Raw genomic sequence first — 16,184 nt, 5'->3', positions numbered from 1 at the left:
TTCTGTCCCAGTTGCTCCTCTTCCAGTCCAGCTCTCTGCTGTGGCCCAGGAGTGCAGTGGAAGATGGCCAAAGTCCTTGGGCCCTGTACCTGCATGGGAGACCAGGAGGAAGCACCTGGCTCTTGGCTTCAGATCAGTGCGGTGTGCTGGCCGCAGCGTGCCGGCTGCAGTGGCCATTGGGGGCTGAACCAATGGAAAAAGGAAGACCTTTCTCTCTGTCTCTCTCTCTCTCACTGTCCACTCTGCAGTAAAAAAAAAAAAAAAAAAGATTTATTTATTTGAAAATCAGAATTATAGAGTGGGAGAGAAATCTTCCATCCACTGGTTCACTCCTCAAATGGCCACATGACTGGAGCTGTGCCAATGCCACAGTTGGCTGCTCTTACCCACTATGCCAGAATGCTAGTCCATGCTCCACTTCTGAGCCAATTCTCTGATAACGTGCCTGGGAAAGCAACAGAAAATGGCCCAAGTGTTTGGGCCTCTGCTACCCACATAGGAGACTCGGATGAAACTCCTGGCTCCTGACTTTAGTCTGGCCCTGCCACGGCCATTGCAGACGTTTGAGGAGTGAATCTGCAGGTTGAAGATCTCTCTCTCTCCGTATCTCTCTCTCTGTAACTCTCTCTCTCTCTCTCTCTCTTTTTTTTACAGGCAGAGTGGACAGTGAGAGAGAGAGACAGAGAGAAAGGTCTTCCTTTGCCGTTGGTTCACCCTCCAATGGCTGCCGCTGCTGGCGCACTGCGGCCGGCACACTGCGCTAATCCGAAGGCAGGAGCCAGGTGCTTCTTCTGGTCTCCCATGGGGTGCAGGGCCCAAGCACTTGGGCCATCCTCCACTTCACTCCCGGGTCACAGCAGAGAGCTGGCCTGGAAGAGGGGCAACCGGGACAGAATCTGGTGCCCCGACCGGGACTAGAACCTGGTGTGCCGGAGCCGCTAGGCGGAGAATTAGCCTATTGAGCCGCGGTGCCAGCCGGTAACTCTTTCAAATAAATGATTCTTTTTGTTTTAAGAAAAGTGTATTTGGGTACAAAATATTTTTAATTCCATGCAGACAAGGGGTCTTCAATATGTTAATTGAAAATGCATATTATGGGCCGGCACCACAGCTCACTAGGCTAATCCTCCGCCTTGCGGCGCTGGCAGACCGTGTTCTAGTCCCGGTCGGGGCGCCGGATTCTGTCCCGGTTGCCCCTCTTCCAGGCCAGCTCTCTGCTGTGGCCAGGGGGTGCAGTGGAGGATGTCCCAAGTACTTGGGTCCTGCACCCCATGGGAGACCAGGAGAAGCACCTGGCTCCTGCCATCGGATCAGCGCAGTGCGCTGGCCGCAGCGCGCTAGCCGCGGCGGCCATTGGAGGGTGAACCAACGGCAAAGGAAGACCTTTCTCTCTGTCTCTCTCTCTCACTGTCCACTCTGCCTGTCAAAAAATAAAAAATAAATAAATAAAAATAAAAAAAGAAAATGCATATTATGAAAAGATTATGCATGCACTTTTTGTTCTCAAGCTATCTTTTAATTCCATTTTCCACAAACTTAAAACAAAATTTTTAAAATTTATTTGAGAGGCAGAGAGACAGACATAGAGAGAGCTCCCATCCACTGGTTCACGCCCTGGGTGCCTGCAGAGCCAGGGATGGGCTGGGGCAAGAGCCAGGAGCTGGGAACTCCACCCTGGGCGGCAGGAGCCCAGGCACCTGCGCCGTCGCGGCTGCCCCCAGGGTCTGCATTGGCGGGAAGCTGGAGCCAGGAGCTTGGGCTGGGTGTCGACCCTAGGAATTCTGATTTGGGACATGGATGTCTTAACCAGTAGGCTAAGGGCTCACTCCTTCACATACTTTTTGTGAAGTACCCTCATTTTGCTCAATCCCACCCCAAATTTCCACAAATTCTTCAGATGCAACATGTTCAAACCTATCCCGGCGTCCCCTCCCCAGCCACCTGGCCCACCGCAGTGGTGCAGACGGCAGCACGCCAGCTCCAGGGCCGTCTAACTGGGTGCCTGGGGGTTGGACTTGGTGCTTCCCTTGCTTGTGCCCCCTAAGCTCACGCAGCAGTGAGTGTCGTCGTTTCGACCGCTGACTCCTGGGGAGCTCTGCCTTCCTGGCCTCCGCCACCCCCCCCCCCCCCCCGTCTCTGTCTTGGGCTGTCGGGGTCTGATTGATTTCCACTTTCATTCACAGCCAGCACCCTAAGCTTCCTGTAGCCGTCGGTGTGATCTGTCTAAATCGCAGACCAGAGCATTCTGCTCTGCTGCTTCGGCTCTTTCGGTGGTGTTTTCCCGCTGCCTACAGAAACAAGGCCCAGCTCTTGGCTGTGGAGATCAAGGTCCTTGCCGACTTGGCCCCGTTGTCTCTGCGGCCCAACTCCCCCCAGCACTCACAGGTGCACCCTTTGCCCCAGACCCACGGAGACATTTCTTGTTTCTAATGGCTGTATGCGGTGAGGGTGCCGCACCTTGTGCCTAACACCGCTTCTGCCATTCCCCATATCGGCTGCCCAACAAACTGGATATTTCCTGTAAGACTCACGTTGAACTTCTGCTGGCAAATGCTCATCTTCTGCTGCCCAGAGCACTGGCTGCCCTTCCCCGTGTGCCCCTCTGCACCTCATGCAGACCTGTGCCCAGTACCCATGGCAGCCTGTGGACTTCTGCGTCCGTGTTTGTCTCCTTGCTTGCAAGCAGCGGCCATGCACTGTTCAGCTCAAATCTCTGTGCCTCGTGGCGTCTGGCCAGAGGCAGAATTTGGTAGATTTAGATGTTATTGAGGACACGAGCAGAGGCTACCATGTGGGTGGGTGGAATGGGCCTCCGGTGCCTTCCTTGGGGTCGTGACTACGGGGCTGAGTCTTGTAGCATGTATTCTTTTGACAAATTTGTTTGTCCATAGAGAGAGAGAGAGAGAAGCAGCTTCTAAAATGCCCAAGATTTTTTTTTTCCAAGTTGATTTGGTAAGCCAAAATGTGAAACAGAGTTGTTGATGTAAAAGGCGGCTCCATGATAGTTGAGATGCTACTGCTTCTCTCTCTCCACCTGAACCTACGTTTTAGGGGTAAGCAAGGGGTCAGACCGTGGTTCTCAATCCAAGGAGGCAGCGTTCCCGGTGTCCCTGTCTGGGCTGGGATCTGGCCTACTCCCTCTGCCTCCTGACCTGGCTGCTGCTCCTTGGTGCAGAACTGATGGGGCTCTTGGCTCTTCTCTGGGGTACTGAGACCCTCTCTTTGCTCTTCTCCTTTGCCAAGCACTGGTGGTCCCAGCCACCGTTAGACCTGAACTCCTGGGTGGGAATCAGCTGCTCATCTTGGTGGGCATCGTCTGTGCCACGATCCTGCTGCTCCCTGTCTTGATACTGATCGTGAAGAGGACCCACGGCAGTAAGAGGTACAGGGCTGTCCCTGTCCCTTGGGTTGGCAGGCAGGGCTGCAGGGCTGCCTCTGACCCCCAGAGGAAGAGGGCGGCAAGGCGCTTGCTGTGCCGTTCCCGTGGAAGGGGGGTATTTTCGAGGGAATCGTCCTGGCTGTCACGTCAGGTGTCATCGCGCGTACCCCCGCGCCGTGCTCACCGTGCTCCTGAGGTGACAGGTGCTTCTGCATCACCTCCGTTCACCTTGGCATCGTCCAGAGGGCACAGACTCCCTCCCGAGTGGGGTTCCAGGGAGAGCATAGTTGAGAGAATTGGTCTTCCACTTTCACTGCCTGAGAGAAATGACGCTGGGATCATCCGCATGGCGTCTCACGGACAGAGGTCTGGATCGGGAGCGTGGCCCGCGGCCTCGTTGGAAGGCGCACCCCCCCCCCCCCCAGAGGCCGTTCCCGCACCGATGCCCTCAGATCCTCCATAAATGACGTGGACGGCAGCAGTGCTCCCAGGGGTGCCCGGATGCCCTGGCACAGCCGTCAGCCCTTCACTGGCCATGGACAGCCCGTGTCCCTCAATTTACCCAACAAGGGATGGAACATATTAGAAAGCCCCTCCGCCATGAAGACTAAGTAGAGCTGATTTTATTTTTAAATTGTGTACCCACTTTGCTTTTTTTTTTTTTTTAAGATTTTATTTATTTATTTGAGAGGTAGAGTTACAGACAGTGAGAGGTAGAGAGAGAGAGGGAGAGAGAGAGGTCTTCCATCCGTTGGTTCACCCCCCAAATGGCCACAACGGCTGGAGCTGCACCCATCTGAAGCCAGGAGCTTCCTCCTGGGCTGACTCTTTTTTTTTTTTTTTTAATTTTTTTTTTATTTGACAGAGTTAGACAGCGAGGGAGAAAGAGACAGAGAAAAAGGTCCTCCTTCCATTGGCTCACCCCTCAAATGGCCGCTATGGCCGGAGCTACGCCGATCTGAAGCCAGGAGCCAGGTGCTTCCTCCCCGTCTCCCATGTGGGTGTATGGCCCAAGGACTTGGGCCATCCTCTACTGCACTCCTGGGCCACAGCAGAGAGCTGGCCTGGAAGAGGAGCAACCAGGACTAGAACCCAGCACCCATATGGGATGCCGGCGCTTCAGGTGGAGGATTAACCAAGTGAGCCACGGTGCCAGCCCCAGGGCTGATTCTTTTTTAAAATAAAGATTTATTTAAAAGGCAGAGTTACAAAGAGAGGAGGAGGAGGAGGGAGAAGAGGAGGAGGAGAGACATTTTTTCCATACATTGGTTCACTCCCCAAATGGCCACAATAGCCAGGGGGGGCTAGGCTGAAGTCAGGAGCCAGGAGCTTCATCCAGGTCTCCCATGTGGGTGCAGGGGCCCAAGCACTTGGACCACAGGCACATTAGTAGGGAGCTGAATTGGAAGTGGAGCATCTAGGTCTTGAACCCGCACCCATATGGAATGCCGGCATTGCAGGTGCAGGTTTAACCTACTACACCACAACACCTGCCCCAGAGCTGGCCTTTGAGTGACTTTTCCCAGTGGAGCATGGATTCTGCTGGAAGTACCTGTGTCTGCCAAGTTTGCACGTGCTGGGGCCTCTGATTTGGTTTTGAGCTTGGGTAGCCTCATCTTTGCTGTGGTCCGTGCTGAGAGCAGAGTCGAGAGCTAGCCTGTCAGCCATCAGCTCCCTTCCCTACTCTGGGCCTCTGTGTCCCGCAACGAGAAGGGCAGCATTTCCACGTTTGTTCAAAAAAAAAAAATACTGATATACGATAGTTTCACATTTGAGGAAATGCTGACCACCCTGTACATGATGGCATGGAATAATACTCCTGGGATAGGAATGTCTAAAATATACTGTGTGGTCCCATTGGTGTGACAAAGGAAATGCAGTGCTCACTTCTGCAGCATATATACCCAACAAGCTTTGTGAGTCTGTTGTGCTTAAACCGAGAGAGGTTGGGAGGCAACTGCCAGATACCCATAGTGGTGTGGTAGGAGGAGGTGCTGCCCGTGGAGGTGCGGGCTGACTGGGAACTTCAACCTCCAGCCGGTTGCATAGCCATGGATTGTTTTAAAGGAAAAATGTACTTACAACTTATAATTTTTAAAAATATTTATTTACTTGAACGTCAGATTAGAAGGAGACAGAGAGGTTGGTCTTCTATCCACTGGTTTACTCCCCAAATGACTACAATGATCAAGGCTGGGCCAGGCAGAAGCCAGGAGCCAGGAGCTTCTTCTGGGTCTCCCATGGGTTACAGAGCCCAAGTGCTTGGGCCATCTTCTACTGCTTTCCCAGGCCATTAGCAGGGAGCTGGATGGGAAGTGGAGCAGCCAGGACTTGAACTGGCAGCCATATGGGATTCTGGCACCACAGGCAGCAGCTTTACCTGCTATGCCACAACACTGGCACCAACTAATAATTTAAAATGTGATGAAAGAATTTCCATGTTGAGACCTCCCCCCAAAAATGTCTTTTCTAACATTAATCCTTATTTTTTTTTAAACTCTGCTTTAGGCCTAAATAGAACAAAAAGTATTCATGGCAAATGCTGGGGAGATTAAAGGCCAAGGGCCCAGGACAGGGAGGAAGCCAAAATTCAACTTGGCTGGGGTGTTCTGGGGGTAACTCTGCTCTTTCCTGGGAGAGGCTGGGAGCTCCTGAACTGGTGTCTAGTCTGGTATCTGCTGCCCCCTGCTGGTTCAACTACATCTTCCTACTCCTGGGAAATGCAGAGGACGGTGAAATCTAACCTCGTGGTCCCTTTTCCCATGCATTCACTCACCGCTGTGTATCCCATCACAGACAGAAGTTGTTAGAGTGCTAACAGGGAGTGGAGGCTGCTTCCCAGCCAGGATTCTATCCAGAGTTGCTGTCCATTAGAACTGCACGGGTCGGGACTCAAGGGTGGTGCCAGCTGCAGGAGTAGCCCCGCCTCCAGTCTCTTCCCAGAGCTGTGGGGGTGGGGTGCCTCAGGTGGGCCCCCGTGAACCAACAGTGTCGCTGCTTCTGTCCACATTGCTTTTCCTGCCTTGCAGTTCCGCAGATTCAGCAGCCATGGTAAAGAACCTGAAGAACGCAAAGAAGGCTCAGCCAGAGGTGAGAGGAGCAGCGGGGGCAGCCCCAGCCCGACACTCCTAAGTGGTCACAGGGGGTGCCATTCTCACTCCCTGGAACCCGGTCTTACTCAGCCGATGTCTCAGCTCGCAGGCCAGAGCCAGGCACAGAGCAGGCACGCAGGAAGCCTTTGTCCATAGCATAAGCACCAGTGAGGAGTGGAGTGGGGTAGCAGCCAGCCCAGCTCCGGCAGCTGTGAGCCGGACAAAGAGTACTGGACTTGGAGTCACGGAGCTCTGCCACCTCTCTGAGCCAGGCTGAATGAAGCCAGGTGCCAGGAGCTTCTTCTGGGTCTCCTACATGGGTGGCAGGGGCCAAGAACTTGGGCCATCTTCCACTGCTTTCCCAGGCAGGGAGCCGCATCAGAAGCAGAGCAACTGGAACTCCTGACTGGAGCTGCGATGCAGGATGCTGGTGACACGGAGCCCCGATACGCTTGACGTTTAAGAACCTTGTACCATGTCTTCCCCCTCTAGAAACACGTGTACTCCTCGATAGCTACACGGGAAGTGACCGAGGAAGAAGATCCGAGTGGGAAATCAGAGGCCACCTACATGACCATGGTGAGTGTGATTCAGGGCCCCAGCTGAGCCTGGCATCCAGAGGTGGCAGGGGCGGGGGCGGGGGGTTCTGCTGGGTTCAGCAGGGCTGGGTGTGCGGGGCCGTGCTTGTCCCTGTTGGAACAGCACTGAGCTCGCGTCCCACCTGCTGAGTGCGGCAGAGAAGGATCTGCCAGGGGTGCGTGAGAGCCCCGCCCCGCACGAGCTGCACCCCGAGCTGCAGCTGCACAGGCTCTTTCCCCCTCACGCCCTCCGCCCGCTGGGACCCTGTGATGCCGCAGGGCCTCACCAGGCTCGTCCTGGCCCTTCGACACCTACCTGTGGCTCTGAGTCAGAAGTGAGAGGCGCGATCATCTTTATGGCTACCTTCCCCCCATGCAGCGCTAACAGCCCCTGCCTCGTCTTGAGATGGGGGCAACAGAGTGAGCGTAATGAGAGACCTGGCCACAAACTCAAAGGCCTTTAGGGCTGGTTGATTATTAAAAATTATTGATTTGAAAGAAAGAGAGAGAGAGAGAAGGAAAGAGAGAACCCATTTGCTGGTTTACTCCTCAGAGGCCTGCAACAGCTGGGGTTGGACCAGGGCTGGAACTGGGAGCCAGGAGCTGGGATCTCACTGCCGGTGTCCCCTGTGGGTGGCCGTAACCAGCGGAGCTGGAGCTTTGGGGCCCAGGTTGTGGTGCAGCAGGGTAAACCGCCGCCTGCAGGACTGGAGCCAGCACTGAAAGCCAGGCCCTCCATCCGGATGTGAACCACAAGGCCAGATGCCCGGCCCCGTGTGGGGACTCTGAAACACTGCATGCCGGGTTCGAGAAGCCTGGGGGTGAACTGCGGGCTGCAGGCCGCTCTGGCGGGGGCAGGGGAAACTCTGCTGCTTCCTGTGGCTGGATTCCTTCCCTTTACTTAAATGTACACTGCCCTTCTGTTCCAGATCCACGGGTTCACCCAGTCGTGGATGGAAAATGCTTAAAAAAAACCTGTGTCTGTACCAAACACGTAGACTTTCCTTACTCCCTGAACAACACAGTCTAGCAGATATTTACCCGGCCTATGTACTGTATTAGGTATCACAATTAGCAGTCTAGGGAGGTGGAAAGTCTATGGGGGGAGGGGTAGAGTCTATATCATATGCCGTCTTCTGCAAGGCACTTGAGCATCTGCAGAGTTTGCTGTCCTTGGGTGTCCTGGCACCCAGCCCCTGGGGGTCCCCAGGGGTCCCTGTGGTAGGCACCTTGTCATTGCACCTTTCTAAGGCTCTTAGCACAGTGGTTAAAATCACAAGCTTTGGGCCCATGTTGTGGTGCAGTGGGTTAAAATGCCACCTGCAGTGCCTGCATCGCATATGGGCACAGGTTTGAGTCCTGGCTGCTCCACTTCCAATCCAGCTTTCTGCTAGGGCCTGGAAAAGCAGTAGAAGATGGCCCAAGTGCTTGGGCCCCTGCACCCACGTGGGAGACCCGGAAGAAGCTCCTGGCTCCTGGCTTCAGTCTGGTCCAGCCATGGCCACGGGGGCCATTTTGGAAGTGAACCAGCAAATGGAAGATCTCTGTGTCTCCCTGTCTCTCTGTAGCTCTTTCAAATAAATAATAAATCTTAAAAAAAAAAAATCACAAACTTTGCTGTTAGAGATGGGGCCGAGCCCTGACCTATGGTCTGGCAGCCAGGAGGTCTTTTTTTTTTTTTTTTTTTTTTTTTTTGACAAGCAGAGTGGACAGTGAGAGAGAGAGACAGAGAGAAAGGTCATCCTTTGCCCTTGGTTCACCCTCCAATGGCCGCCATGGCCAGCATGCTGCGGCCGGCGCACCGTGCTGATCCGATGGCAGGAGCCAGGTGCTTATCCTGGTCTCCCATGGGGTGCAGGGCCCAAGCACTTGGGCCATCCTCCACTGCACTCCCTGGCCATAGCAGAGAGCTGGCCTGGACAGAATCCGGCGCCCGGACTGGGACTAGAACCTGGTGTGCCGGAGCCGCTAGGCGGAGGATTAGCCTAGTGAGCTGCGGCGCCGGCCAGGCCAGGAGGTCTTGGCAGGTGCTGTGGCCTCTCTGGGTCTCAGTCTCCTTATCCTGAAATTGGGTGTTGAGAATCAGCAGAGGTACAGCAGGGGAAAGCCAGTGCTGGCGGGGCCTGGGGAAGAGTTCTTGCCCAGCCGCCTCTCATAGCCTGTGTGGCTTCTTGCTTCTCTTCTCCTACAGCATCCGGTGTGGCCCACGCCAAGGTCAGATCTGAATAGCCCAGTGCATAAGAAGTCAGCCGGGAGAGTGCCAGGACCGCAGCCAGCTCTGTGAGGAGAAGAGAGCGTTCCCTCCTGCTCACCGTGGCGGAGGCCTGAGCCCCTGCACCTGTTGTTCCAGACCCTGCCCTGGGAGCTCCCCTCCTGCCTCTCTGCTCCTTCCCGGGGCTGATGATGGAGGGTTTCGAGCCTGTTGGCAAGCCCGAGACAGCCCTGTTGGAACAGGCCCTGATGAAGGGAGGGGCCAGGGCCCAGCCCCTGGCCATGGGGATCCTGGCTGAGCCCCTGCAGCAGCCTCAAACACAGCCTTGGGTGGGATCCTTGGCCTGGGATCACCCTTGGGGATGAGTCCCTGGGAGGAGTCCCAGAGACAAAACCAACCTAAACAATTCCTTTGCTAAGTTGTCCCTAATAAATGTGGTCTGTGGAATCGTCCATTTTCATGTCCTGGCTGAGCCGCCTGGAGTTCACACAAGGGCCTCAGGGCCACATGGACTTCCTGGAGGAGAGCTATGGTGACTCACACACTGGGGCTGGTCCCGGTGCCGGTGCCAGTCCTGGTCCGGGGAGGGTCTGAGGCTGAGTGGGCAGGAAATGGGACAGGAGTGCTGCTCCTGGGTCTAGCCCTGGGCTCTTCATTCCTGCTGGGCTTTGGGGTGCTGCTGGCTCCTGGCCGGGCCCCCTGATTGGGGATTCTGGGTGGAGTGTAGGCGTCTGTGGTTTTCAAAAGGATTCTCATGGGCTGCCAGGTGTACGGCCGCTGACTGACTGCTTGATCTGAAACTTGAGGTGCTTGCACTTTGGGGCTGCTACCCCAGATTTGATAAGCTGGTCTTAAACAACTCTGGTTGTGACTGCCAGGCTCCAGGGTCCAGCCTGGACTTCACCACATGGGTCTCTGAGTTCTGGTCTAGTCTCAGCGGGGGCTGCATTCCCCAAACTCCCCAAACATAGGACGCTCTCAGAGCACACCCACTGTTGCCAGCTGTCCTGGTTTACTGTGGATAAGAGTCGTTCAAGATCTCCTTTTCAGGGCCAGCATTGTGGCACGTGGGTCAAGCTGCTGCCCACGGTGCCTGCATCCCATACAGGGGCCTGTTCGAGTCCCGGCTGCTCCACTTCCAATCCAGCTCTCTGCTAATAGGCCTGGGACAGCAGTGGAAGATGGCCCAAGTACTTGGGACCTTTTCACCCATGTGGAAGACCTGGAAGAAGCTCCTGGCTCCTGGCTTCAGCTTGGCCCAGCCCTGGCTGTTGCAGCTATTTGGGGAGTGAACCAGTGGATGGAAGATTTCTCTCTCTGTCTCTCCCTCTCTTTCTTCTCACCAGTGGGCTGTAAATAAGGCACATGTCAGTGATGTGCCTCATGGGTGTTGAAGGCAGGGTTGGGCTAAGGCACATCAGAGACCCGTGCTGACATGTAAGCAGGGGGGAGGTGGACTGTTTCATATCCCCAGTGTTCACAGAGAGGAAGTGGTTTTCTTTTGGGCTATTAAGTAACGTTCTCTCCTGGGTTAGCTCCTTCCTCAAACATTGCATGCACTGGAGGGCGGCTTCCAGGACACGGAGTTAGGTGGGTGAGTGGTAATTTTACACCTGTTGCTCAGACTCCGCACAGCCATTGGGATAAGAGCTGGGGATGGGTGGGGCAGCTTGTCCACATGATCCTCAGAGGGCACCCTGACCAGGGAGCTGTAGTCACACCCACGTCTGAGCTGGAGTCACTCCCAGTGTGACTGAGGAGGAGGAGGAAGGGGAGGCCTTCCTTCCCCACAATCCATCCTCTTACACACCTGTGTGGAGCCAGGGTTCCAGGCAGAAGTCCACACTGTCAAATACTAACTTTCCTCAAGTCAACATAGCCCCGCACGGGGCCCTGAGAGACGCCTGCTTGGGGCGGAGATGCGGTTGTTCAGCCACTGTTTGGGACGCCTGCATCCCACGTCAGAGTGCCTGAGGAGTCCTGGCTCCTCTGCTTCTGACCCAGCTTCCTGCTAATGCACCGGGAAGCCAGCAGATGATGACCCGGCTACCTGGGTCCCTGGCACCCATCTGGGAGACCCGGATGAAGCTCCTGGGTCCTGGCTGCAACCTGGTCCAGCTCCAGTTATTGCAGACATTTTGGGGTGAACCAGCAGACAAAAAATTTTCTCTCTCTGCCTTAAAAAAAAAAAAAAACCTAGAAGAAAAATGGCTGTTGCTTGCTCTCTTGTGTCCTTGTCATAGATGCAATTGTCTCTTCAGCCCAGGAACGTGAAGATGGACAACACACAGAATGGGCTCCAAGGTCCAGTCGTTCTGGTCCAAATCCCGGCTCCGTCTCTTAACTCTTCAACATCGCAGTTTACTCAAATTCTCCAGCCCTGTTTCTTCTATATCGATGCTTTTCGACTTGGGGTTATGTCCCAAGAAACTCATGTTAAGCTAAAAATATTCTAAGTCAAAATGCATTTACTATCCCAACCTACCAAGCATCCTCACTCAGCCACACAGCTCACCATAGAGTGTGGGTGGTGTCCCCTTGTGACCGTGGGGCTGCTTGGGGTGCAGCTGCTGCTCTGCCTGGCGTGTGCCACATAACGCTAGCCCTGGAAGAGTTCCAAGTTCTAAGTGTGGTTTCTTTCCTAAATCGGACAGCCAGAAGTTGGAGACCATCCAAACACGAAAAGGAGATTCACAGGATCTTTGTGCAATGATTAAATGCGGTAACATAGGGGCAGTGCCTGGTCTGAGCGCTCCGTCCCCCTCGAAGGGACTTTCCCCCTTGGGGGGTATCGGCACAACTCTTGTCCCTCAGGAACTGGTTCTTTTACCTCTGTCCTGCCAGCCAGTCTGGCTGTCCGGGCTTAGTAACATAAGAGGGAGAAAGAGAGAGGGAGAGAGAGGGAGAGAGAGGGAGACAGGAAGGGGGAGAGGGAGAGAGGGAGAGAGAGGGAGAGAGGAAGGGGGAGAGGGAGAGAGAGACACGCTGAGGATAGGCAAGGCCCTTGCGCGGCCCGGGGAGGCTGCTGGAGGGTGAGCCTGTTGAATCTCCTTGACATAGATCCTTTGCAAACAGTTTTGTTACTTGAGTTTGCAGCATTTTAGGTCCCCAGGACACCAGATGCTCCCATCTTCAAAGGCCTTTGCCAAGAGAAAGCGGCTCCGGGGTGGAGGGGGTGTGGTCACCCCTTGAACAGTGGAGCACTCAGCAGCTTCTGAACCCAGCTCATGGCCGGCAAACAGCTGCCTGTGCACTGGGGCTGGCGGGGTGGGGTGGGGGGGAGCGGGGGGGGGGGGGCGGATGAGCCTCCTTCAAGGCTGCCGGCCCTTTGATCTTTTGTTCCTTATTGCCACCTGCTGTCTGTTCCCTGGTCCCTGGGCGTGTCTGCATTGACAGTTTGCATTTATAAATACCAACTGTGTGTGTGTGTGTGTGTGTGTGTGTGTGTGGTCTGGTGGGAGCAGGTGGTGTTGAGCCTGCAGTAGCCCAGTGTCTTAGAGCTGAGGAGCCCTAGCTTGTGAGTTAGCTTCCGACCTCATCGCTTCTTGGGGCCACTGACCTTCTGACCGGCTGCTCAGCGAGCTCAGGCAAGCCATGACCACTTCTGCAAAACCCAGCTCTGACACAGCTCTTCTGCATCCAAACATCCGGAAACTTAGGGCTTTCTCACAGACCCAAGACCCTGCTGGTTTCATAAGTGGCAGGAACAGGGAGGGCGCAGCTGTCCCAGGAGGTCCATGGCATGAACTCTGTTCTGCATTTGGTGCTGTCTGCTTGGGGTTGCCCTGTCTGCCCTTCTGCCCCTGCGTCTGCTCCCTCCTGTGGCTGAGCCTTTGCGCTCTGTGCCTTCATGCCCGGGGTGCCCTTTCCCTCCTTGCCTGCCCACACCTGGGCCCTTCTTGTCCCCCCTGCCTGCCTGGTCTCCTCTTCCTATTTCTCACACCTTCCTTCATGTCTCTGCATTTGATCAGACTTTCTCTCCGTTGTCTTCTAATTGTGTCATGGGTGTGATACCTTATTTTCTCCCAGAGAGGTTTTTTTCCTTAAAGATTTATTTATTTATTTGAAAGGCAGATTTAGAGAGAGAGAGAGAGAGAGGGAGGGAGGGAAGGAGGGAGGGAGGAAGGGAAACAGAGAGACAGAGACAGAGAGATATCTCTCCCTAAATGGCTGCAATGGCCAGGAGCCTAGAACGCCATCAAGGTCTAATGTGGGTGCAGGGGCCCAGGTACTTGGGCCATTGTCTGCTGTTTTTCCGGGTGCAACAGAATTGTAAGTGCAGCAGCTGGAACTCAAATCGGCGCTCATATGGGATGCCGGTGTTGCAGGTGGAGGCTTAACCGGCTGTGCCACCGTGCTGCTCCCCCTCCCCTGAGAACTTATGCTCTTAGCGCTCCTGTTTCAGGCCTTGCCCGGCCCCTGCAGCATCTCTCCTCACGTGGGACAGTCCCTGTAGAACGGATTTCCTAGAGATTTTCTGCAGCCCCCTCTTGTGCTTGCATAGGGTGGCAGCTGCAGTCTGGAATCCCGCGTGAGGGTCTGGAGGCCCCCGAGGGCAAAACCATTCAGGACTGTGGGGCTGCAGGCAGCCACCGTCATTGGGATCACTGGCACTGATATCGGAATATGGGGTGCCATACCATATCACCGTGTGGTTATTAATAAATTCCCAATATTAATAAGCCTGTGTGGGTTCTTGCCTAATATTCAGAGAAGAATTCTGAATACTGGCATAAATGAATGAGGTGGCATGATACGTTTTAAGCTTATATCCAGCAAGAAAGATGCATAGGAGAGTGAGGGCCCTATCTAAAAGAGAGATAAATCTGGATTCATACTGAGTCCCAGGAACCAGCCATGTAGAGGAGCATGCAGGCCAGGAAGCATGGGGCAGGTGGCCCGAAGGCCACACACCCTGGAGGTGCAGGGCAGCATGGGCCCTCACTGGCAAAATGAAAAGGGCCAGGCACACTGTGTCCCAGGCTTTTAATCCACTTCCAAAAGGGAGTGGTTAATGAACCTGATTGGCTGGTGGGTACACAGGTGTGGCCAGGTAGGGGCATGAGGTCACACAGGGGCGTGGTCTTCTAGCTCACAAACCTGATCAATTTTATCCTGTATGCCTGCCTACATCAGCACCCGAGGTGGCCACAGAGCGGCACGTGCCAGAAGTGGAAGTCCGTCAAACATGGGAGGGCGGCTTTGCTGAACAGCCAACAGGGTCAAGTCGGACCCAAGACGCAGCGGCAGCAAGTACGTGCGGTGGATTTCCGGGGAACTGGTGGATTTCCAGGGGGAACTGAGGTGGGCATTCTTAGCTGAGACGCCACCAGCTAGTTAAAGCACAGTTCGAATATCAAGATAGCTGAATTCCTCGCCCAAACAAGGCTGTCTGTGAAACCTCTGCCCAGCTCGCCTTGTTCCTAGGAGAACCTGCTCCCGGCATTTCTCCATCGCCTTCCGTAGGTCCTAGGGGTCCTGAGATTTTGAATGTTGGATCCAGGGGAACGGCAGTCATGACCATGGGTGAGAGTAGCAAGATGCTGCACGCTATAGAATGAGATGTGCCCCACAAGACAGCCCAGTCTTCCTTGGCCCCTTCTGGGCTTCTGACAAGCGTGTAAGTTGGATCCTCTGTGATGGTGATGAGTTCAAGAAGACAAAGTTGAAGAATGTGGGGCAAGCAGAGCATGGAGAAAAGCAGGGTTTGGGTGTGGTGTCCCTGTGTGGGGAGAACTTGGTGTTCATGACTGTGGAGGGGTCCACTTCCCAAAGGCACTGGCATTGCTTGGGTACCACAGCTCTGGGAGAGTGGCTGCCAGAGGAGGATCAGCTGGGGTCTAACTCTCAAGGCTTAGCTGGATTGGCAGGCCCCCCCTGTCCGAGGAGTTGGGGGCTGGCACAGCAGGGAATGGCTCCACAGGGCAGACAAAGCGCTGCTGTTGCTGCTATCACGAACATTGCTGGAGCCCCAGCGCAGGACCCACCAGCACAGCGAAGTCCCACAGAGCAGCCCCACCTCCAGGCGTTATGGCTCCTCCGCCTGGTATGAGACCATCATGCACCTGCCAATTGGGCATGCCCCATCCAGAAGCCAGACCGCCTCCACCAAGAAGTAGAGGCCCACTGGCCCCAGGAACGGCGCCTCCCAAGACCCTAGGGTGCTGCTGACCTACGTCAATCCCTTTTCCCCCTGCAGTGTCTTGTGGAATTGTGCTGAGTGTTTGTGAGCTTTTTGTCCTCTTTTCATGCATTAATAATTGCTACTGATAAATGCATATAGTAATTGAACTGTGAGATACTTGTTTTTTTGTTTTGTTTTGTTTTGTTTTGTTTTTAAAAGAATGCACTTCCTAGAGGGTGGAGGGAGCTAATAGACCTGTTCTACCAACCTTGGCTGGGGAGGGTCAGGCTGATGGAATATCTACCCCTTCCCCGGAGGTGTGAGAGACACGCCCACCCACATTCTCATCCGCTTGGGGATCAGCAGAGGCCCAGAGCACTCTCAGAAGACTCTGGAGAGCTGTCCTTAAGAGCTGCAGTTCCGCTGGGGAGGTCCAGTGTGTAAACAAATAATGACCATGCTCTCTTAGCGCAGAGGCTGAACGACACAAGGTGTCCTGCACACAGGCCTGCACTCGCCCTGCTGTGTTGTGAGTTTGCACAGTTATCTCCCTGGGTGGAACAGGAGCCCTCAATGGCGAGCTGTCTGTCATTCCTGTCTGGGGCCCCTGTTCTAACCCACTGTTTAGAGCACCAAGATCATCGACTAGATACAGGCGGCTGCACATGCGCATAGCTTCACTTTTCATAGTTCCAGTTGCCCCCAGTCTTGTGTTGAAAATATCACACGGCAAATTCCAGCGGTAACAATTCTTAAATTCTCAACTGCACGCCGCACCGAGTAGTCTGATGAAATCTCA

At 54.6% G+C, this 16,184-nt stretch overlaps 1 protein-coding gene and 1 pseudogene across 11 annotated transcripts in view; both read left to right on the top strand.

Annotated features, from left to right (window-relative positions):
- Nucleotides 1-9,713, top strand: part of JAML (junction adhesion molecule like) — a 28,385-nt gene extending 18,672 nt beyond the window's left edge. For 9 of the 11 annotated variants that reach the window (XM_089334521.1, XM_089334519.1, XM_089334520.1 and 6 more), the window contains 4 exons: nucleotides 3,244-3,382; nucleotides 6,409-6,469; nucleotides 6,964-7,050; nucleotides 9,241-9,713. In XM_089334521.1, coding sequence (XP_089190647.1) covers nucleotides 3,244-3,382; nucleotides 6,409-6,469; nucleotides 6,964-7,050; nucleotides 9,241-9,333 — 380 coding nt within the window. In that variant the 3' untranslated portion in view covers nucleotides 9,334-9,713. The remainder of the gene's footprint in view (nucleotides 1-3,243; nucleotides 3,383-6,408; nucleotides 6,470-6,963; nucleotides 7,051-9,240) is intronic. The other 2 variants (XR_016234874.1, XR_016234873.1) reach the window with 1 other exon arrangement.
- Nucleotides 9,714-13,400: 3,687 nt separating this feature from the next.
- Nucleotides 13,401-15,546, top strand: LOC149128550 (small nuclear ribonucleoprotein-associated protein B' pseudogene; annotated as a pseudogene).
- Nucleotides 15,547-16,184: the final 638 nt, after the last annotated feature.

Source organism: Oryctolagus cuniculus, chromosome 1, assembly GCF_051225735.1.
Source record: "Oryctolagus cuniculus isolate XC-2025 breed Fujian yellow rabbit chromosome 1, ASM5122573v1, whole genome shotgun sequence".
NCBI classification, from domain to species: domain Eukaryota; kingdom Metazoa; phylum Chordata; class Mammalia; order Lagomorpha; family Leporidae; genus Oryctolagus; species Oryctolagus cuniculus.
This window is presented reverse-complemented; position numbering and strand designations above follow the sequence as displayed.